Genomic DNA, 22,805 nt, shown 5'->3' with positions numbered 1-22,805 from the left:
TCTCCCACAGGAGAATCAGTCCAGCTTTGAACAAAAATGCTCAGATCTGAATTCTATTGATTGTCCTGATGCTTCCACAGAGCCAATATCAAATACAGGTTAGCAACCTTAATATGGATTTATAATGTAAGGGCCAAATAAGTCTCTCTCTATTTAAAAAGGATATAGCATCTGTGAAAGTATGATGTGGAGGGCTTGGTAACTGTAACCAGAGAGTTTCCTTGTGTGATACAATGCTATTAAAAAATCACAATTTACATATGAATTATATCAACAGCCATCACCTTCAACCAGAACTTTTCAGAACCCTTCTCTCCTTCATGTTTGGATAATAGTCAACATTCATGCCAAAAACATCTTCCTGCCTCTCCCTTCTGAATGTCATTCATCTCCCCAACAGTCGTCATGTAATCTAGATATTGAAACAAACTTGGAGAAGTTTGCGTAAGAGCTGGAATTTTTGACTATTTACCAGAAGCCCTAACCTTTTGTAATATGGCTGGCTGCCAGCTCAAAATATTTTGAACTTGATACTTAATTTCTTCTCAAAATATGAGAACAGGAAAGTTGGCTTGAGCTTCCACATATGGTTTCAAAAATGTCAACATGTGTAGGTAATAAATATTTAATTCTGATGGAGGAGAGCACCTGTTCGAACAAGGGTTTGGTGGGGTGGGGTGGGGGGGTGGTGAGATAAGTAGTTTCAGTGGGTGAGACATATAATAGGAGCATACAGTTGTAACTACCAGTTATTGTCTTTATTGTTTCATAAATTACTTTACAGAGGTGCAATAAGTTGTGTGCTATCTTTTATAATTTGCAAATATTGCATTTTTGGATCTGTAACTTTGCTGTAAACCACCTGTACATTGTTCAATCTTAATATTTAGCTGCTAAGGGCCTAAGCTTGAATTCCTTCAAAACCGCCATATGCTTCACTGCCTCGGTCCTCGTGTGAGATTCTTCTTTATAGCCTAAGGGTGAGAAATTGGGCTTGTTTATGCCTGTTTTTAGATGCTACAAGTGCCTTTAGGAACTGCAAGATGGCAGACTTGGATTGAATTGTATCAAATGCCACATTGCCAAGGGTGCAGGGAACTGCATTTAGAAACACTTGCTATCAAACAGATCCTAACGTTAGTCAGTGCACAATATTGGTTTTCTGCTCATGATGCCACTTATGGAACTCAATATGCCGGTTAGAACATCTTGTGTTGGTCACTGTCTTAAACGTACACAGTTGAACACGTGTCCATGAGCAGAAAGGAGCCCCTCCAGCATTTGAAGCAGCCATCAGCTCTCTCGCTGGTTGCTGCAATTCTGCAAGTGTTTGGTGCTCTCTATAGTTGTTTCAAATTGGAAAGCTTACAGCCAGTTGTGCAGTAGATTGTTGAAGGACAATTTGGAATATACAGCATGGAATCTGCCCTTCGGCCCAGCATATCCATATCGAACAGTTTTCCTAAACTGTGAACTAGTTCCATTTGCCTACCTTTGGCCCATATCCCTCTAAACCATTCCTATCCATATCCAAATGTCTTTTCAATGTTGCAATTGTACCTGCCTCTACCCCCATTTCCTCTGTCAGGTCATTATGTATACTTTGCTTTTAATTGAGAGGACCCATTCTTTGTGTTTTGCACCTTAACTTATCTCCATTTTATGTTTTTATTTTGGGTCTTTCATTGTCCTTTACAGCCCTTTTGTCTTTGACACTGGGAAGCCTCTACACCACCTGCTCTCCTCTTCTGCCTTTGTCAAAAGTATATTTTTAAAAAAATAATTTTTCCAACACCTTTTAGCTCTGAGAAAGTCATATTGAACTTAAAACGTTAACTCTTTCCCTTGCCTCAGATACTACCAGATCTACTGAGTTTCTCTTGTATTTTCTGTATTACTTTCAGATTTTCAGCATCTGCAGAAATTTGTTTTATTTAACTCAGTAAATGTTGTGCAATTTGTTGGTTAGGTGCGGCTGTCATGGTTGAACAGAGTGTTGTGTGTGTGTGAGAAGCTTATAGCAGTAGTAGGTATGTGAAGATAAGACAAGATATGAGAGAGCCCTGATTGGTGATTATGGATGTGGTGAGGTTAGCAATATCTGAAGGTATTTGTGAAATTGGTATGGCATTTGATGTATTCACTGTCCTTGGCCACTTATCATTTAATTTAATTTCTTGTGGCACTGTCTGTAATCTTTAGTTTGAATTTGACCTCCACAGGTATGGCAGCCTCGTCTTTCTAAATGTGTGGCTTGATGGAAGCCTGCACTGTCTGAGAATCTTTTAAGCCTACAGTCTCCACTTTTGTATCGTTTGCTAATATTTCTCAGGTTCAAATTTACTTCCTGTACAATCTGCTACAGCCACAATACACTTCCTGTATGAGAGGTGTGGACCAGGTTACATAATGTTGACCACTCGCTGTACTGACCTCCCAATGTGTCCAACCAATCAACAGGATAATTGGTGTTCGCTGGATGCTAATTCAAACCAGTAGGTGGTGTGCTGCCTGTATTGCAACAATTCTGAGGTTATCTAACTTTGTCCATATGGCTCTTTGTCAAATGTTTTTTGATAGTCATTTCAGTAAAATGCTTTAAGACACTTTTTATAAGACTAAATAACTAGTTAAATGCAAGTGTTTAATGCATAATTGGTACCATGAGCCTTTGTGCCAATTGTGATTCTTTTCTGCCACTCCATCGTGTCCATCAATAAGTTTTCTAGTCAGACTCTCTTAACATGTGAAATGTTAAGTAGAATAGGAGGACCATCAAAAGGCATTAGAGTGTTTTGCATTATTAAAAGATGTTCCCTGTCCACCTTCTGATAGCAGGTCACCTGAACCTCCATAAAGAGTCACACTTGTCTTCCCTGGTGATTAGTGCATTCCAAAAGTTGGTTTTGGCAGGTGGCAAAATTGTAAAAATGAAAATACCTAACCAACTGGTTTATTGGAAGATTGTGAAATGAGCACATTATTCTTCATATTGAAGTGTGGCAGAATGCTCATCAGTCAGCAAAACATGATTAGCTGTACCCACCCAAATTCCAAAAATATTTACGTGCATTGTTACACTTGCCTGGCCACATTATTGGAGAATTGTCTTTGGAATGACAGGAGCAGCAGTCATATATGAAGTTGTAGAGGTAAAAACAATGACTGCAGATGCTGGAAACCAGATTCTGGATTAGTGGCGCTGGAAGAGCACAGCAGTTCAGGCAGCATCCAAGTAGCTTCGAAATCGACGTTTCGGGCAAAAGCAGGGCTTTTGCCCGAAACGTCGATTTCGTAGCTACTTGGATGCTGCCTGAACTGCTGTGCTCTTCCAGCGCCACTAATCCAGATATATGAAGTTGTGTCAACATCAGTAAGGAATCCTATCCTTAATGTGGATATGTTCCTTTGCCCCTGTGCAGTGTGTTCACCTAGACTGTGCAGTTAGCCATACCCTTAGATATGCTGTTAGAGATTTTTCCAAGTGCATCAAGTATTTTTTTCGTCCCATCCCCCTTATCTCTACTTCCCTTTGTCATTGTCTGTTTTATTAGAATTTGTTGACATTGCTAATGTTCTCTTGACACTTGATCTGCTCTGCACCTGCATCTGTAAATAGTGATGCAAATTAGAGGATGTGAGAAATTTTAAGTACTATTTTCACATCAACCCTCTCGCAGGTTTTAACCTTTTTAAGAGATGACTTATAACAGACAGGGGAGGACTAAGTTGTTATAACAATGTGTTTGATGCATTCTACACACTTGTCAGATCCTGTGGACACAATTCTAATCTGGTCACCCTGTCATTTATATATTGAGGTTTTGTTGGATTTATTTTCATTCCAGGACAATCAGAATATATTGCAGATACTGTGGGATAAATTCTGGATCAATTGTTTGGTTTCAAATTGTCATGGCTTCTGTATTACACATCAATCTGCTCTGCCACATTCATCACATTTCCCATGATGGCAAAATATAAAGGTGCCCATATTTCATGTTACTTCCTTGCATAAGTTCAAGAATTAATGAGAGAGACTTGGAAACTTAGGGAGAAAACTACAAAATTAGGGAATAAGACTCTTTGCATCATCTTATGGATGTGTGCAAATATGTCTTTTTTCATTTTTATATCCGCTCTTTAAAATCATTTTTCATCCAGCGATAAATAATCATAGACATGTTTCAATGATAAATCCCTGTGAAAGTTTCAGAAGCTCCACCATCTTTAAGAATGTTTAGGATAGAGATTGGTAGCTTTATGATTGTCATTGGCACATAGGGTTATGGGGATGGGGTATGTAAAAAGCACTGAGATGTTCAATTATTCATGATCATATTGAATGGCCTATTTCCCGTTCTGAAGTGTCTGTCACACTCCTTTTCCACATTTTGATTTATGCTGGGAAAAACATTGTCATTATTTGTGTAACCAGTTTCGCAGACTGAGAGTACAGGGTGATGGAGGTGGTGCAATTGAACCAGGCAACTCCTACTGTACCCCTGAACATTGAACAGTTCGTTCCTTCTCTTGCAAGTGCATCTTTTTTCCCTTTTCTTCCCCTTCTTTCACTCTGTTCCTTGTAAACTTGCCGTCTGTAGTATCTTCTGATTCTAATGAAGGGCTACTCTTAACGTGGGCAAGACTAGAACTAGTAAAAGACCTTCCATTTAAGGTAAAGAGGAGAATTTTTTCTGAGTGGGTCATAAGGTGGGAAGTCATTTCCTGAGCAGCAGGGCCCTTGAAGTTTTTTTTATGGCAGGGATAAATGGACTTTTGTCAAATATGGGAATCGAAGGGTATGGTGTGTGTGTGTGTGTGTGTCTCAGGAGAGAGGTGAGATAGAGTGAGGGGAGGCAGGAATGAGGAGGCCAACATTAGATCAGCACTATCATATTGAATGGTGGAGCAGGCTTGTGGGGGGCAAATGGCCTTCTCTTTTGCACTTTCATGCTTTTCTTTCTTAACAGATGGTGTTTGAATATTTAAATGTTTTCAGCATTTTTTGTGTCATTTTCAGCTATTCTAATGCTTATCTGGTTTTATGGTGAAATTCCTTTCACGTAACAGGACCACTAACCAGTAATTTTCCTTTTGTGTGTCTTGTCTCACAGATGCTGCTAACACGACTGGGAATGGTACTGTTCTTTGTAAGGACAACAAAGAACGGGAAGGTCAGCCTGAAGAAAGAACTTCATGCTACATTGGTAAGGATCATATTACACATACCTCGAATAGTGGAAGCAAAGTGACATTTCTACTGTGTCATGTTAACGAACATGAAGTGATTACGTCTGTTTCGCTTGGGCATAGCAACAAGTCAACTACTCACAGTTTAATTGGTTATGATTTGGAGATGCCGGTGTTGAACTGGGGTGTACAAAGTTAAAAATCACACCACACCAGGTTAAAAGCCCAACAGGTTTAATTGGAAGCACACTAGCTTTCGGAGCATCACTCCTTCATCAGGAGTGTGCTTGCTTGTGTGCTTCCAATTAAACCTGTTGGACTATAACCTGGTGTTGTGTGATTTTTAACTTTAATCGGCTGAGGCACATATAGTGCAAAAACCAGAATGAGACAAAATCCAATACTGTAACTGACAGTTAACTGATTCAATTGGCTTTCACAGATAATAGGGGAGTAGAGCTGTGTAATGCAAATGTCCTGTTAAAATTAATAAAAGGTATTCAATTAATTTTCACCTGTGGTGGGATACCAATGGCTGAAATAACCAGCGCCTTGACATAATTCTAGTTAACTTTATAAAAATTGGACTAATGATTCATCAATAATAGTACACTATTTCAGATCAGGAAGCACTACATGTTGCTTTCAATGACAGCACAAATTATACTGTGATGATGACAGTTTATGGACAAGTTGCATCCATCTCTGAAACATATTTTTTTTTCTTCAGTGACAACAAGCTCTCCGATCTTGGTACATTTTTCAACAGGGTGTATTTAACTCAAAATCTAATCATTTTCTTACCATGGATCCTGTTTTAAAGAAACAAAGTGCAAAATTTAATTCTCAAATCATCTGTGCCTGTCTGTATTTCTTTTTAATGATTTGGTATAAACTGAATCACCCCATACATTGATTGCACCCGACCAATTTGGAGATCCCAGTAGGCAATCATGCAGTAGCTTCCCCATTAGGCTGATAAAGGTAACAAACAGCGAGGTTACCTTCACACTTGGATAAAAAAGAAGAACCAGGAGGGAACACATTGTTCCCCCTCCCTGAGGAAACATTTAAATGCAAGAGCAAGTGTAATGAGGGGTTTAGCGATGTGCATCTTGAATAGCAAGACACAACATGTGGGAAAACTTCAGTGAATTTCTTGTTGAATAATGGCTCTGAGGAAAGATTCCCCAGATATACCTAACAAGTAGTATTTTGTCATTCAAAAGTAGGAAATAAAAGTTAATAAATTCCAATTTTGATACTTTATTTGGGCACCTTTTGAAATTTCACCCAATATGAACCATGCACAAACAAGTGAAGTTTGAACTGTGATAGGACTCCAAAGCAAAGAGTGAACTCTTTGATACGAAAGCAAAAGTGAGGACTGCAGATGCTGGAGATCAGAGTCAAGACTAGAGTGGTGCTGGAAAAGCACAGCAAGTCAGGCAGCATCTGAGGAGCAGGAAAATCGACATTTCGGGCAAAAGCCCTTCATCAGGAATGAGGCTGGGAGCCTCCAGGGTGGGGAGATAAATGGGAGGGGGGTGGGGCTGGGGAGAAGGTAGCTGAGAGTGCAATAGGTGGGGATGAAGGTGATGGGTTGGAGAGGAGGGTGGAGCGGAGAGGAGGGAAGGAAGATTGATAGGTAGGACAGATCATGAGGATGGTGCTGGGCTGGCAGGTTGGAACTGGGGTAAGGTGGGGGAGGGGAAATGAGGAAACTGGTGAAGTCCAGATTGGTGTCCTGGGGTTGAAGTGTTCTGAGATGGAAGATGAGGCATTCTTACTCCAGTACACCTCTTCCCACCCTACCTCCTGCAAAAACGCTATCCCATATTCCCAATTCATCCGCCTCTGCTGTATCTGCTCCCAGGAGGACCGATTCCACCACAGAACACACCAGATGGCCTCCTTCTTTAAAGCCATAATTTCCCCTCCCACGTGGTTGAAGATGCCCTCCAATGCATCTCATCCACGTCCCACACCTCCGCCCCCAAACCCCACCTCACCATCCGCAACAAGGACAGAACCCCCCTGGTCCTCACCTTCCGCCCAACCAACCTCCGCATAAACCACATCATCCGCCGATACTTCCACAACCTACAAACGGACCCCAGCACCAGGGATATATTTCCCTATCCGCTTTCTGCAAATACCGTTCCTTCAGTGACGACCTGGTCAGGTCCACGCGCCCCTCTTCCCCCCCCCCCCCCCCCCACAACCCACCCTCCCCTGCCACCGCAGGAATTGCAAAACCGGCGCTCACGCCTCTCCCCTCATCTCCATCCAAGGCCCCAAAGGAGCCTTCCACAACCATCAAAGTTTCACCTGCACATCCACAAATGTCATTTATTGTATTTGTTGCTACTGACGTGGTCTCCTCTACATTGGGGAGACTGGACGCCTCCTAGCAGAGCGCTTTAAGGAACATCTCCGGGACACCTGCACCAATCCACCCCACTCCCCCTCCCACTCTGCCAAGGACATGGAAGTCCTGGGCCTCCTCCACTGCCACTCCCTCACTGCCTGTCACCTGGAGGAAGAATGCCTCCTCTTCTGCCTCAGAACATTTCAACCCCAGGGCATCAATGTGGACTTCACCAGTTTCCTCATTTTCCCCTCCAACCTTACCCCAGTTCCAACCTGCCAACTCAGCACCATCCTCATGACCTGTCCTATCTGCCAATCTTCCTTCCCACCTATCCACTCCACCCTCCTCTCCGACCTATTACCTTCATTCCCACCTCCATTCACCTATTGCACTCTTAGCTACCTTGTCCTCAGCCCCACCCTCTCCCATTTATCTCTCCACCCTGGAGGCTCCCAGCCTCATTCCTGATGAAGGCCTGAAATGTTGATTTTCCTGCTCGGCTGCTGCCTGACCTGTGCTTTTCCAGCACCACTCTAATTTTGTCTTTGATATGTAAGCCATATGTTACAGAGTTGTGTCTCTCACATTATAGAGGAAAGAAACTCAATAAATTATTTTAAAAATCTTGATGGTGAAACAATGGAAATGTTCTGCATTTTCAAATGATTTCAAACTTTTTTTTGTCTTTTCAGCGCAATGATGATTGTTATTTTTTCCCCATTATGAGTAGTGTATTTTTAGGGAGAAGTGCTGCTTTCAAACTAAAATCATAGTTACAAACAGAATTGTTATAGACAAGACTTTTCTTGCTACTTTGTGAAAATTATTCTTTTATGTGCCTTTGCTCACAGTAATCTCCAAGCTTTGCAATTTGTCATTCTGTAGGTAATTCCTGGTTCCAGAAGGTGATGAAAAGAATGAAATCAGTTGTTGCATTTCATGAATCGACCACTTTTAACACACTCATTATCATCTATGTGCTGCTGTATGTATTATAAATCTTAATCAATATATTTATGAGGCTTTGCAAAGTTTAAGAACCTATATAACTTTTTGTTTCTTTGAGAAGACAACTGTTTGGTCACTTGTGTAAAAGATCGAAAACTAGTAGAACCCATTGTGTACATTTTAACCTGGATTTAGCACAAAATTGTCCAAAATTGCTGATGCTCCAATTAACTTCTCCAAACGAGGTGATGAGTTGAGTCACCAAAGTGTTTGCCAGTTTCAAATGCAGTTCTTAAACCTAGATCCTACATAGAACCTCTATGTAGGACTTGCTGTTCAATCAACAAAGAGAACATAGCTGTGTTACCATTTATTTTGTAGAGTAAGCAGGAGCAGAGGTACTTCTTCAAACTGTACAAAACTTGCCTGTGGTACTGCTGACCCTGACCCCTAACCAGACAAGCAGTTTTCAGGACAGGCTACTCAACATTGAGCTGTCTTTCAGTTGGTGGATATATTTTCTCATTTTTTATCCATTTGAATGAATTGCCATCAGGTGCAGGCCCCTGAACTGGACCTCATGTTAGCACTCAGGTGGTCAGTTGATAGTTGGAAACAAGTCTTTAACTTCTAAATTGACGCAGCATTTATTTCAGGGGGTAATACCTTTTTATATAGAATGTGCAGAAAGAACTTACTGAAACATTTTCTAACAGAGCATTGACCAACATTGTTTAATTGTTATCTAAATGCTAGGTTTAAACTACATACAACTAATCGTGGTGTTCGTTAATAATGCATTAGAATATATTATGCAAAAGCTATGCGTTCAGTTTTCTGATGTGGGATAACGTTTGCAAACAAGGATTAATGATTTGTGATGTTGTCACTGTGAACTGTTTCAAAATAGATCATCGACAAATTATCGGTAAAACTTTTGTCCAGGTTCCACCTCGATCCTTGTTAATCCATTTTAATTTTTTAATTGCAGGGTACTACTGTTGCTGATCTCTTCCAGTTACATTGGCTTCAGAATTGTGGCTCTAGAGGAGCAACTAATGTCAATGGGGGCCTGGCCAGAGCTCCATACACACAATCAGTAAGTACATTAACTCATCAGGTAGAATTGATAGTCTTTTGAAAGCCTTGTGCCATGCTTGTAACAGCATGGAGCATTCATGTGCCTGAATCAGCCCAGGTTGTTCCTTAAAGTAACTGATGCATCCCCCCAAACATCTAATTATTTACCATCTCTTCATAGAAGGGCAGAGTGGTGACAGTACCAGGGTCATTGCTTAAAACAAACATATATAAAGTGCTTTACTTATGCATTGAAATGTATATCTTGCTGAAAAAAGAGACTTTTTAGTAGAATGTTTTGTCTTGTACTCATCAAGAATAATGCAAGAATGTCAAGTTTTAAATCTCAACCATTTCAACTTCAAAGTACTGATAAGCTCAAAGTGGCTCTGCTGAAGGTGTTGCCATGGAGAAAGTATTGAGGAACTCTTACAGGCTCTCTGATAATTTTAAAGGTTCCAGGCTTGAACATATTGCATTTGTTTGCAGAGCGTGGTTACCAATGACCGAATGTGATATGTGTCAAGAAATTACACATGAGCTTCTTTGCATGTTTGGCTATCGTCACACTCAGGATTAGTACAAATCTATTAGAAATATCCTCATTTAGGATTTGTATCACACAATTATTCATCACAAAGTGATTGAGAAATGGATTACCAGAAACAGGTGAGGGCAATGTAATCATTTGGATACTCATTCTTTGCCAGCAGAGTTTGAGGGATTTTCAGGATGGATGAATTAAGATGGGCTGAGTGCGATTTCACACCCAAGATTATTTTGTGATGTCTGAAATGGGGGCTTGTATTCAAGACCAATTCTGTCCTTCAGCTGAAAAAGATCAGCATGTCGACAAGGCTGATTACAATTCTAGATGTGTCTATAAATTGTGCTGCACAAAGCAATGAAAATGTCTCATGTGAAAGCCAAAGTAGTAATGTTTGAGATTTTGCTTTCTTCTTCTCGCTTTACACAGGGTTAAAGTAAACTCCTATTGCCAGTTCCATTATCAGTTTCATTTTCCGATATTTGATGTAGTGTATGCCTTCAGAAATAAAGCCATTCAGTTGAATGTTGTGCAATTCAGTTGTAGTTCTGTTGGCTGCATTCCAAAAGAGCATGTTAGAGCTTGCAAAACTGAAGGTTTTACGACGAAAGCCAGTCCTATACACTACTTTCTGATATAATTTAACTTCTGTACATTACGGAAGTATTTACTTTGGCTTGAAAAAAGCCTCGGTTTAATATCTCATTACCTCTAAAAATGAGACTCCTTCATTTCTACATTGAAATATGTGCTGAGGCTTTATGACCCAACTCCGTGTTGTTGGATGTGAACCTCCCACCTGACTGCTACGACCTCTTTCCCATTGTCTTGTATTCGGAATTTAAATGGATAAACATAAAAGAGCATGGCAACTCCTCAATTAGTAGTTTCACTTTCCCTGTATCCACTTAATTCACACAGAACATGAGTGACCTATGATTGTATCTCAGTCATACTTGATTTAAATTCAAATGTCATTCATGTTATGTCAAATCCAGTCGCTGTAAATCTACAAACATCTATTCTTATTTCAAAGATTTATTCTACACCTTTTTATTTCTGGAATTGCCTAGTAATTTTAAACAGATGGTTATTGGAAATTAGGAATTTAATTCTCAAAGAAAGCTTTAAATCATTAATAATATGCATTTAAACACAAACTTGCAATGATATAGCACATTTCATAACCTCAGGTTCCAAAGTTTTGCGGTGAATGCACTTTTTTTCCCCGAAGTGGCATTGGGGTGTGGAATGGTTACAGTATCCAATTTTCATTCTGTTCCTGGAAAGCAATAACTAATGAATAAAAAAGGTCAACTGTTTAATTCGAGGATAAATATTTTCCAGGTCATCAGGAATCCTAATATCGGATTTCCAAAGCTGATTATTAACAGAAAATTCATTCAGAGGATGTTGGTGTCACTATTTAGGCCGGCAATCAGAGATGTACAGCATGGAAACAGACCCAACCTGTCCATGCCGACCAGATATCCCAACCTAATCTAGTCCCACTGCCAGCACCCGGCCCATATCCCTCCAAACCCTCCCTATTTATATATCCATCCAAATGCCTTTTAAATGTTGCAATTGTACCCGCCTCCACCACTTCCTCTGGCAGTTCATTCCATATACGTACCACTCTCTGTGTGAGAAAGTTGCCTCTTAAGTCTTTTTATATCTTTCCCCTCTCACCCTAAACCTATGCCCTCTAGTTCTGGACTGCGTGACCCCAGGGAAAAGACCTTGTCTATTTATTCTATCCATGCCCCTCATAATTTTGTAAACCTCTATAAGGTCACCCCTCAGCCTTTGACACTCCAGGGAAAACAGCCCCAGCCTGTTCAGCCTCTCCCTGTAGCTCAAACCCTTCAACATCCTTCTGATAAGAAGGAGACCAAAATTGCATGCAGTGTTCCAACAGTGGCCCAACCAACGTCCTGTACAGCCGCAACATGACCTCCGAACTCCTGTACTCAATACTCTGACCAATAAAGGAAAGCATACCAAACACCGCCTTCACTATCCTATCTACCTGGGACTCCACTTTCAAGGAGCTATGAACTTGCACTCCAAGGTGTCTTTGTTCAGCAACACTCCCTAGGACCTTACCATTAAGTGTATAAGTCCTGCGCGGATTTGCTTTTCCAAAATTCAACACCTCGCGTTTATCTGAATTAAACTCCATCTGCCACTCCTCAGCCCATTGTCCCCGCTGATCAAGATCCTGTTGTAATCTCAGGTAACCCTCTTCGCTGTCCACTACACCTCCAATTTTGGTGTCATCTGCAAACTTACGAACTATACTTCCTATTTTCACATCCAAATCATTTTTGTAAGTGACGAAAAGTAGTGGACCCAGCACCGATCCTTGTGCCACTCCACTGGTCGTGGGCATCCAGTCTGAAAAACAACCCTCTACCACCGCCCTCTGTCTTCTACCTTTGAGCCAGTTCTGTATCCAAATGGCTACTTCTCCCTGTATTCCATGAGATCTAACCTTGCTAATCAGTCTCCCATGGGGAACCTTGTTGAATGCTTTAGCAAAGTCCATATAGATCATGTCCACCGCTCTGCCCTCATCAATCCTTTTTGCTAGTTCTTCAAAAAACTCAATCAAGTTCGTGAGACATAATTTCCCACGCACGTAGCCATGTTGATCATCCCAAATTCTTGCCTTTCCGAATAAGTGTAAATCCTGTCTCTCAAGATTCCCTCCAACAACTTGCCCACCACCAACATCAAGCTCACTGGTCTATAGTTCCCTGGCTTGTCCTTACCACCTTTCTTAAATAGTGGTACCACGTTAGCCAAACTCCAGTCTTCTGGCATCTCACCTGCTTCTACCGATGATGCAAATATCTCAGTAAGAGGCCCAGCAATCACTTCTCTAGCTTCCCACAGAGTTCTACAGTACACTTGATCAGGTCCTGGGGATTTATCCACCTTTATGCGTTTCAAGACATTCAGCACTTCCTCCTCTGTAATATGAACATTTTTCACGATGTCACCATCTATTTCCTGACATTCTTTCTCTTCCATGTCTGTGTCCACAGTAAACACTGATGCAAGATACTTATTTAGTATCTTCCCCATCTCCTGCGGCTCCACTCAAAAGCTGCCTTAATTGTCCGTCCCTAAATTGCTGTGGGTCTGGAGGCCAGATGGGATAAGGATTGCAGCTATGTTTCCTGAAGGATATTAGATGAGTTTTTTCAATAATTGATAGGGGTCATCAGATCCTTAATTCCAGCTTTTTATTGAGTTCAGATTCTACCATCTGCCATGACAGGATTTGAGCCCAGGTCCCCAGACCATTATCTGGGTGTCTCGATCAATTGTCCAGTGGCAATACCAGTAGGCTATCATGTCCCACTGATTACTGAGTTCACCCTGCTTTCGATTGCTTCTATGTTTATATCTCATTACTCAAGGAACACTGTTATCATCTCACATTTTCAGCAGCCTTCTGTGGCACCTTTTTTTTTGAGCTGACAAATGACAAGTTGAACTAAAGCAGATGCAGTCAATGCCCTATCATAGCAGGATGTATCTCAGTGGTGTTCTGAGAATATATGACATTTGCATTGAGAGAAGCCTACCTCAGCATTAGTATTTGCATATCTGCATCATAATGAAACATCCTGAGGCACTTCCTCGGAAGAGTATAAAATTAGTATGATACCAAATCACCAAAATCTTAATCAAAAGATTGTCTTTAAGGAGGAAGGTGAAAAGTGAGAATTGTAGAGAGGGAATTCCAAAGCTTGGGTGTCTTTGGCAACTAAAAGAAATGCCAACAAGCAGGAGTGATTGAAATCTGTATATTCGATGATATCTCAGAAGGTTGTGGAACTGGAGGAGATTACAGAAATGAAGAAGGTGTGATCATTGAGGGAGTTGACTGAAAGGATAAGAATTTTAAAATCAAGATTATGCATGATCAGGAGCAAACGCAGGACTGATGGGTTTTGCTGGAAGTAGAGGTGTGAGCAGCGGTGACCTTCGATTCACGCAGGTTATAATGCTGGGATGGTGAAGACCAGAATGTACTGGAATATTTACATCTCAGGTGGTAATTAAGGCATAAATGAGGGTTGTAGCTGATGTGCAGAGACTGGGAGAAGTTGAGTGATGTGATGGAATACATGGTTCTAGTTATGGCTGAAATATGAGTTCAGAAATTCATCTCTGGATCAATGTGACACCAAGAATGCAAACAGACTTGTTATATAAATTTTGCTTTCTCTGCTTATTAATGTTGGTGTTGTTACAGCTCGGACCCTAACCAGAGTTGATTGAAATCTTTCATATTCACTTATGTTAATCTTGGAAATCTTTTTGTGACTTCGTGTCCATTTAAGGTTATAGACTTTATTGCCAATTTCCTGCTTTGCCCACAAGAGAATGGACTGTGGGAATAGGAAATCTTTCAAATAATCTGCCATCCTCTATTGAGTGTTTCTTTTGCAAATCTGCAACTACATGAGCATAAAATAGGTTCTCAACTTCCTAAATATTAATATATTCAAACTCTTCCAGTCTAATTTTCCTGATGGAGTCAGTTATTATTTTTCAGGATGAAACCTACAACATAACAAAGACCTGCTAGCTTTCCACCAAACCCCCTGTAATGTGCAGAAAATACTCTGTTACCTCTTGTTATTATTTAAACATTGGACGCCTTCATGCTAATGCTTTAATGGGTTTTCAGTTTGTTTTTGAACTTGCCGCAAACATGCATACACAGTCCTCACTAAGTGAAGGGGCTTATGGATATTTCCACTGACTTACAATCCTCCTCCTGAAATACTCCTGAGTGATTTTATAAGAAAAGTAATCCCATTTATTTCTTGCTTTATTATATCCACAACACCACCCACCCTGCAGTGTTCTCTCCTCATCTTCACTCCACTTTGCCCCACCTCCTCTTTAAACCACCTCTGTGTCTTGGGATGAAAACTAAAAACTCCGATGTCTTCCAGTTTAAACAAAAATAATTTGGTCTCTATCCATCACTCTATATTAAAAATACACCAATGCCCTGAATAGCTAACAGTTTGTCACAAATGAATGACAATTCTTTACTATTTTTGACCAGCAGTATGGAATTTAAAAATATTCCCTTTTCCAAAACAACAATGCAAAGCAAATTACTGAAGACAGACTTGTATTTCTTAAGTCCAGATGCAGGTGATGCATTTGAAGCTTTCTATTTAAGATTAAAACCTACCGTCGCTTTTTTTTTAAATTTGGTTTTATTTTAAAGTTTAAGTGCAAGGCATTTTCTTCTGCAGTCATTTCAGCTTCAGAAAATATGAAACAAAAACAGAAGTTGCTGGAAAAGCTCAACACCTCTGGCAACTTCTGTGAAGATAAGTCAAAGTTTCAGGTCCTCAATATTTTGAGAAATTGTCACCGGATCCGCAACATTAACTTTGACTTCTTTTCACAGATGCTGCCAGACCTGTTGCGCTTTTCTGCAGCTTCTGTTTTTGTTTCTGATTTACGGTATCAGTGTTTCTTTTGGTCCAGAAAATATGGAACTGTGGTTGATAAATGAAATACCATTACAAAATGATCATTCTTTGGAAATATGATGTGCGCAGCTGAAAATAGAATAAAGTTTAAAAATATGAATCATTGACTGGAAGCAAATGTGCATAGCCAAGATGGTAAACATTATAATACTTTTCTCCAGAACTCCCGTACAAGTGAGTTTATATTTTGTATACGTACTGTCTTATAATCTCATAGAGTATACAGCAGGGAAACTGAGTCTTCGGTCCAACTTGTCAATACTAACCAAGTTTCCCAAACTAAACTAGTCTCTCTTGCCTGCCCATATCTCTCTAAATCTTTCCTGTTCATGTACCTGTCCAAATGTCTTTTAAATGTTGCAACTGATGAGTGCTGCAGCAGACAAACAGGCACGAAGGAGGGAGTGCAGCGGTTCTAGCAGATCAACGACCACATACAGATGTGTCCTCAGCGACCAGGACTGTCACTGCAGCATTGGTCTCTTCAGTCACAAGCGATGTTGTTTCAGGGAAGCAGAAAGCCAGAACAACGAGGATGCAGCCCATGGTCAGCCATGACCGAAAGGGGCCTCACTCACATAAACTGTACCTCCATCCACCACTTCCTCTGGCAGGTCATTCCACATTCAAACAGAAGGTAGTTTGTAAAGGTTTGCCCCTCTGGTCCCTTTTAAATCTTTCTCCTCTCCCCTTAAAAAAGATGCAGCCTAGTTTTGGACTCTCCTACCCTAGGGAAAAGACCTTTGCTACTCACCTTCTCTATGCCCCTTATGATTTTGTAAACGTCTATAAGGTCACTCTTCAACCTCCTACACTCCAATGGAAAAACTCTTAGCCTTTCCTTATAACTCAACCTCCAGTCCTGAACTGTCTTCAATTTAATGAAAATATGCTGTTCCACGTAGTCACAAGAACTGTGGGTTAATAAAGCTTGTTTAGCCCTTTTTTTTAAAAAGACTTGTATCATTTGAGTTAAAGTAGACCAGCAGTCACGATTTATTTAAACAAGTTAAGGGTTAGTTTGTTGCAAGCGATCGAATATTCTTCAAGAATATAAGAGTTAAATCCAATTAACAAATTTTGGGTACAAAGATGAAAGCAAATACAGATAAGTCAAAAGACTGGCTTCTTGAGCAGAATGTCTTTGGTATACCACTGGGGCCCATTGCTCCGGTTCCTTCTTGTTGAAATGATAAAGTTAATCCATGAAAGACAGATCTAGCAACTGCAAAGTCTTCTGTACTTCTGAATAGATGGAGGGTGCTTGCATTGGTAGACACAGCAGTTGGAGAGACTGAGACTGAGACTGAGAGGGAGAGAGGTTTCTTATATATTTGCAGGTTGCCTCAACTCTTGTGAAAGAACTGTAGTTGACCCTGAGCAAACATATTCTTCTTTTGAGCTGAGATGTCTCTATTTTGAGATTGTTGCCTCAGACCTTTCTGAGGAGTTCTGATTTTAAAATGGAGCTTCACAATTATATAGAGATCAAGTGGCTGCTATGATAACTTTTGATGATATGTTGTCTCATGAAACAAAGTCAGCTCTGCTGGAAATCCCCGTGGTGGTTTCTTCTAGTTTACTGCTTGTTGTCTCAAAAGTATTGATTTCACACACCAGTAAAAGAAAAACCATTGTGTTGTCCAAAGGGATAATTGAATTCTAAATGATTCTCTTTTGAATTGACAGGGACAGCCATGTGACTCATAGCAGCATTTTTTATGGCATGCCAATTATTTTAACACCTGCAGGAGGTGATACAGTGGTAATGACACTCGGCTACTGTCTAGAGTAGTACTGTAGGAGGTGGGTTCAAATCCAAAGATGGCAGCTCCTGGAATTTCAGTTTAACACTCAAAGATTTTGAATGTGAAGCTAGTCTCCAAAATGGTGCCATGAAATTGCTATCGATTATGGGGGGGGGGGGCGTGATAAAGAACACATCTGATTCAGTAATATCCTGTAGGGAAGGAAATTGGCCATCTTTACTTGATCCAACTTACACATGACTCTAGATTCACAGCAATGTAGTTGAATTTTAACTGTGAAATGTCCTAGATATTCATTCTGATCAGGGCAATTAGGGATGGGTAGCAAATCCTTATCAATTACACCCACATCCCATGAAAGAATGAAGAGGAAGAAAAAAGATCAAACCAGTGTCTAGACAAAATATAATGTTATTCTTACTTGGTGTAGCACAAAAATATTTTTGGGAGCTGAATTTCAAATGGTTGACATACACCAATCAGCATTTTAAAAATTTGTTTTAGGTACCAGACTGTAGTCCGATTACAGTGTTAAAAGATTAAAGAAGTTCTCTGTATCTGACTTGGTGATCACTGATGTATCTTCAACAACAACAATAACAGAAATTACTGGAAAAGCTCAGGAGGTTTGGCAACATTTGTGGAGAGAAAGCAGAGTTACGAAACATTAACTCTGATTTCTCTCCACAGATACTGCCAGACCTGCTGAGCTTTTCCAGCAATTTCTGTTTTTGTTTCTGATTTCCAACACCACAGTTTTTTCCGTTTTTATTTACTGGTGTATTTTTCCTTTTTGTAGATATAGAAAAACATGAAGCTTGAAGACTGACCGTGAGCAGTATCATCCACATGTCCAAGGACTCTGATCTGTTTGTTGACTCTACAACAGGATCACGTTATTTTCACTGGTTCACACGAAACCTTCAGGCACCAGGGGATGATGTGTTTTTGTTGACTGTCAAAAAAAGAGTAATAGTCTAAACTCTTTTTAGTCTGTTGTAAATTAAATGTTTTGGAGGTGCCCTCCTTATAAAGAGGGGGGCACTTGTCAGAAATTTGGTTATTTTGTAGCAAGTACTGATTCTAGCAAGATGTAAAAATTTGAAAATGGTACAATGTTCTTAAGTTGCACAAGCCAGTAAACTCAGGATTTATCACTGATTTGCTTCTCAGGAGATCAACTGCTAATTGTAAGATGATCTAGTGAACTAGCAAGCATTGAAAGTAAGCTTGAAACTTTTGATTGGAAACTACCAATCATCGTTTTGAAAATTTCATGCTATGAACCATGTTTAGATACCCTGTTGTATGAAGAAACAGTCCATGACATGGCATGATCGGATGGTATTAGTACAAGGCAGACGACAGTCTGAGTTACTTTTCAAGCTTAAACGTTAGACATTCTGTAAGTTGGTCTTGAAGATTAATGTCTGCAGAATGGTATAATTGGAATTTGTGTAGGATTAATGAGAGCTGACTCCGTTTATTCTGACTTGATGTTGTTTTGACAGGGTAATTTGTGCAATACTCTATCCCTGCAGTGAATAAAATGTTTTTAAAAAATGAATAACTTATAGCTGGAAGCAAATGACTGTGTAGGTGTAAACAAGAAACTGTTACATTTTTTTCCAACATAGGAAAGTGTATATTCAGCACTGTCTTCATTCAGAAATGTGATCACAAAAATAAAGTCTTTGAGTTGAGCTTTATGGTTTGTTTCTTTGAAACAGGCCATTCTACATTTTATTTATCTTTACACTGCAATATTATACACTTAAGACCTACCCTGTATTAAGTTTGCTATTTATGTTGAACACTCACTTGGACATCAACATTCTATAGCAGCCACTCAGGCCTCACTTCTGCCATGGGTTGTAGACTTTTAAACCCAACCACATGCTTTATTTCTTACTACTGTCATTTCCGCTCCTCTCTTTTTTACCTTTTGTTCTGTTGTCATTTTATTTCTTCCTTCTTCCCCTTCCACTCTTGCCCTAACCCAATCCTTACCTTTTTATTCTTCACTGCCACCTATCCATGTCATCACATTTATACCTTCATTCAATTCTAAAGCTGAGTCAAATTCAGCTTGAGGCATTAACTCTTACTGCCAGAACTGTTGGATATTTATAGCATTTTGTTATTTCTGGTTTCCAGCATCCACAGTATTTTGGTCTTTTTTTTAATGTACATTTGTTCCTAAAATGTATCCACAATACATTCTCTTATGGGTGATAACATACATAGGAGGTAAACCTTTACTTCCACTTTAGAGTGACATAGACATTGGGCTGCTACTTGTAGAAGCTAAGCATTCTAACATCCACACACTCCCAGTCACAGTGAGGACACATTGTCTGTAATTATCTAAATCAAAACATTTTTACAACAGGAAATCTAAATCTATAGTCAAACCCAAACCAGAAGCAGCAATGAAATCCAAATCCAAAGTATAAAAACAACAATTTGTGGAATTATACAGTGTGTTCATCTTTACCTGAGATGATTTGTTCTCAGTAGTAAGTCATTTTCTAATTAATTATTTGTATCTAACTTTGCAAAATGCAGTCTAATTTGCTATATACTTTCATCATAATTTATTTTGCTTTTATTTATAACTCGTGGCATGTAAATAATTGAGAGTTTAATGAACTCAGCATATTATCTATTGAATTTATTACATTGTCAGGTGTAGTGGATCTTTCATTTTAATTCTAAACTAAAGAGACTTGCATTTTGCAGCATATTGTAATTATTTGTATACTGAAATGTTCAGAATTTTATTATTTTGTACTTATTTTAACAAGTGTCCATAACCATATTGAGATTGTTCATTTTATTTGTATTTTCGTCACGATTCGGCACACATTGCCATAATTTTTTCTGTCTCTATTTGTCTTTATTTCATAAAGACAAAGCAACCTGGCCTGGTGTTTAGGGGTCAGTGTCAAAGGATATGGTAGATTTGATTTCATTCCGATCAAAGATGGTCAGAATCATCTGAACCTTTTGTGTGGAATAGTCACACAGCTTATTCCCACGTGCCATTTAATCATTTTAGTTTCTCCCATGGACTAATGAAGCAGGAAAATATATAGAACAGATGACTTTAGGAAGTGTCTCAACATTAGTGTCTGTAAGAAGAATTGTGCTGATGTGACATATTTTCATTAGAATTATTTTAAATGACAACTATGTTCACAGCATGCTTTCTCAAAAAGAGCTAGATGTTTTTTCTCCTTTTTGAGTTTGTAGAAAGACCACATTGTTGTTTGTATTTCTGATTTGCCCTCTGTCCTAAAGGCACATGACAGGCAATAAATCTCTAAAGATTGATTTTTAAAACTATTAATTTACAAGCCAAAGATTCAAAAGGAGGGAAAGTCTGAAGAACGCAACACAAAGTAGGAGTTGTGTTCGGGAATAATGGGGAACAATTTCCCACTACAGATCAGCAGTGATGATGTGACATAAAGAATACAGTTTGTGTGTGGAGGCTGAATCTATAAATCTGATCTTATCTGAGAAATTACCCAGATTCTCGTTAAAACAATTAAGCAATCTTCTCTCTCTTTCTGGACCATTTTCACCGGCTAGAAAGATGCAGATAACATAAGAAACCTGTCTCTTTACTTGATTTCAAATTATTAATGTTACACCAATTCTGTACACTCAACATGTCTCAGGAAAGTTATTGGAATGATCAAGAAAATGTGAAGATTTAAAAACTAGTTGTTTTCCCAAAGTAAAACTTGTCCATTATATTTGTGTTTATGCTAGTAAGAGTACACTATCGCTATTTTAATACATTTGAGTAATGAGATTCTCTTGTTTTGTTTGAAGAGGAATGTTGGAATGATTGTATTAAATCTGCACTAATCTGCATGCCATTTCTGTGAAATGGATTTTTGTAAACTAAAATATAAATAAAATTATAAATTGTTTGCTGTTGTTTTCTTTTTATTGCATCTGCTTTTCTACATTGATATGACCAAGATGGCAGGACTGCACTGTCTTACTCTAGTCTCCCTACTCCAATTTGTAATAGTTTTACCCAGTTCCCAATAAAGCCAATTGTATGCTTTCTCAATCTTAGACTTAGTTTGGAAAAGGTCCATCAACCAATTAATTGGGCTCAAGAAGGGCTCATGCCCGAAACATCGATTCTCCTGCTCCTTGGATGCTGCCTGTCCTGCTGCACTTTTGCAGCAACACATTTTCAGCTCTGACGATTCTATTGGACAATTTCCCAGAATGAAATTTTGCTTGATAAATTTTTAAAATTTTGGTTAACTGGGTGGTCAGTCACTGAAATGTAGTCCTGTAAATCTGTGGAATTTCTTTAACATAATTGCATATTGCACATGATGAAAGCAAAAACAATATTATGACATCGAAAATGGTTTAGATAAATTTTCAAATCATGAACAATGTTTCAACTTACTTCCAATATCATCAATTCATAGAGATTTAAGTTCTGCTTAAATGATGCTCCCCATTTTTAAAATAAAGTCACACATGGAATGTGTCATAGAGTCATAGATGTACACCATGGAAACGGACCCTTCGGTTCAACCCGTCCATGCCGACCAGATATCCCAACCCAATCTAGTCCCACCTGCCAGCACCCATATCCCTCCAAACCCTTCCTATTTATATATGCATCCAAATGCCTCTTAAATGTTACAATTGTACCAACCCCCCACCACTTCCTCTGGCAGCTCATTCCATACTCTTCGGTCTCTTTTATATCTTTCCCCTCTCACCCTAACCCATGTCCTCTAGTTCTGGACTCCCCGACCCCAGGGAAAAGACTTTGTCTATTTATCCTATCAATGCCCCTCATAATTTTGTAAATCTCTATAAGGTCACCCCTCAGTCTCTAACACTCCAGGGAAAACAGCTACAGCCTGTGCAGCCTCTCCGTATAGCTCAAATTCTCCAACCCTGGCAACATCCTTGTAAATCTTTTCTGAACCCTTTCAAGTTTCACAACATCTTTCCGATAGGAAGGAGACCAGAATTGCACGCAATATTCCAAAAGTGGCCGAATCAATGTCCTGTGCAGCTGCAACATGACCTCCCAACTTCTGTACTCAATACTCTGACCAATAAAGGAAAGCATACCAAATGCCTTCTTCACTATCCTATCTACCTGGGACTCCACTTTCAAGGAGCTATGAACCTGCACTCCAAGGTCTCTTTGTTCAGCAACACTCCCTAGGACCTTATCATTAAGTGTTGTGTCACCCTATAGTCAGAATCATATATCACGGAAACAGACCTTTCAGTCCAGCTTGTCCACGCTGATCAGACATCCCAATCTGACCTAGCCCCATTTTCCAGCATTTGACCCA

General features: G+C 39.5%; 1 protein-coding gene across 4 annotated transcripts in view; it reads left to right on the top strand.

The window, feature by feature from the left end:
• The window catches only part of LOC140494672 (GRAM domain-containing protein 2B), a 95,407-nt gene extending 74,015 nt beyond the window's left edge, over window positions 1-21,392 (top strand). For all 4 annotated transcript variants that reach the window (XM_072594116.1, XM_072594117.1, XM_072594118.1 and 1 more), the window contains 5 exons: window positions 11-98; window positions 5,118-5,210; window positions 8,453-8,552; window positions 9,507-9,614; window positions 18,248-21,392. In XM_072594116.1, the coding sequence (XP_072450217.1) occupies window positions 11-98; window positions 5,118-5,210; window positions 8,453-8,552; window positions 9,507-9,614; window positions 18,248-18,263 (405 nt within the window). In that variant the 3' untranslated portion in view covers window positions 18,264-21,392. The remainder of the gene's footprint in view (window positions 1-10; window positions 99-5,117; window positions 5,211-8,452; window positions 8,553-9,506; window positions 9,615-18,247) is intronic.
• Window positions 21,393-22,805: the final 1,413 nt, after the last annotated feature.

Source organism: Chiloscyllium punctatum, chromosome 24 (assembly GCF_047496795.1).
Source record: "Chiloscyllium punctatum isolate Juve2018m chromosome 24, sChiPun1.3, whole genome shotgun sequence".
NCBI classification, from domain to species: domain Eukaryota; kingdom Metazoa; phylum Chordata; class Chondrichthyes; order Orectolobiformes; family Hemiscylliidae; genus Chiloscyllium; species Chiloscyllium punctatum.
Note: the sequence above shows the minus strand (reverse complement) of the source record. Positions and strands in the feature narration are given on the sequence as shown.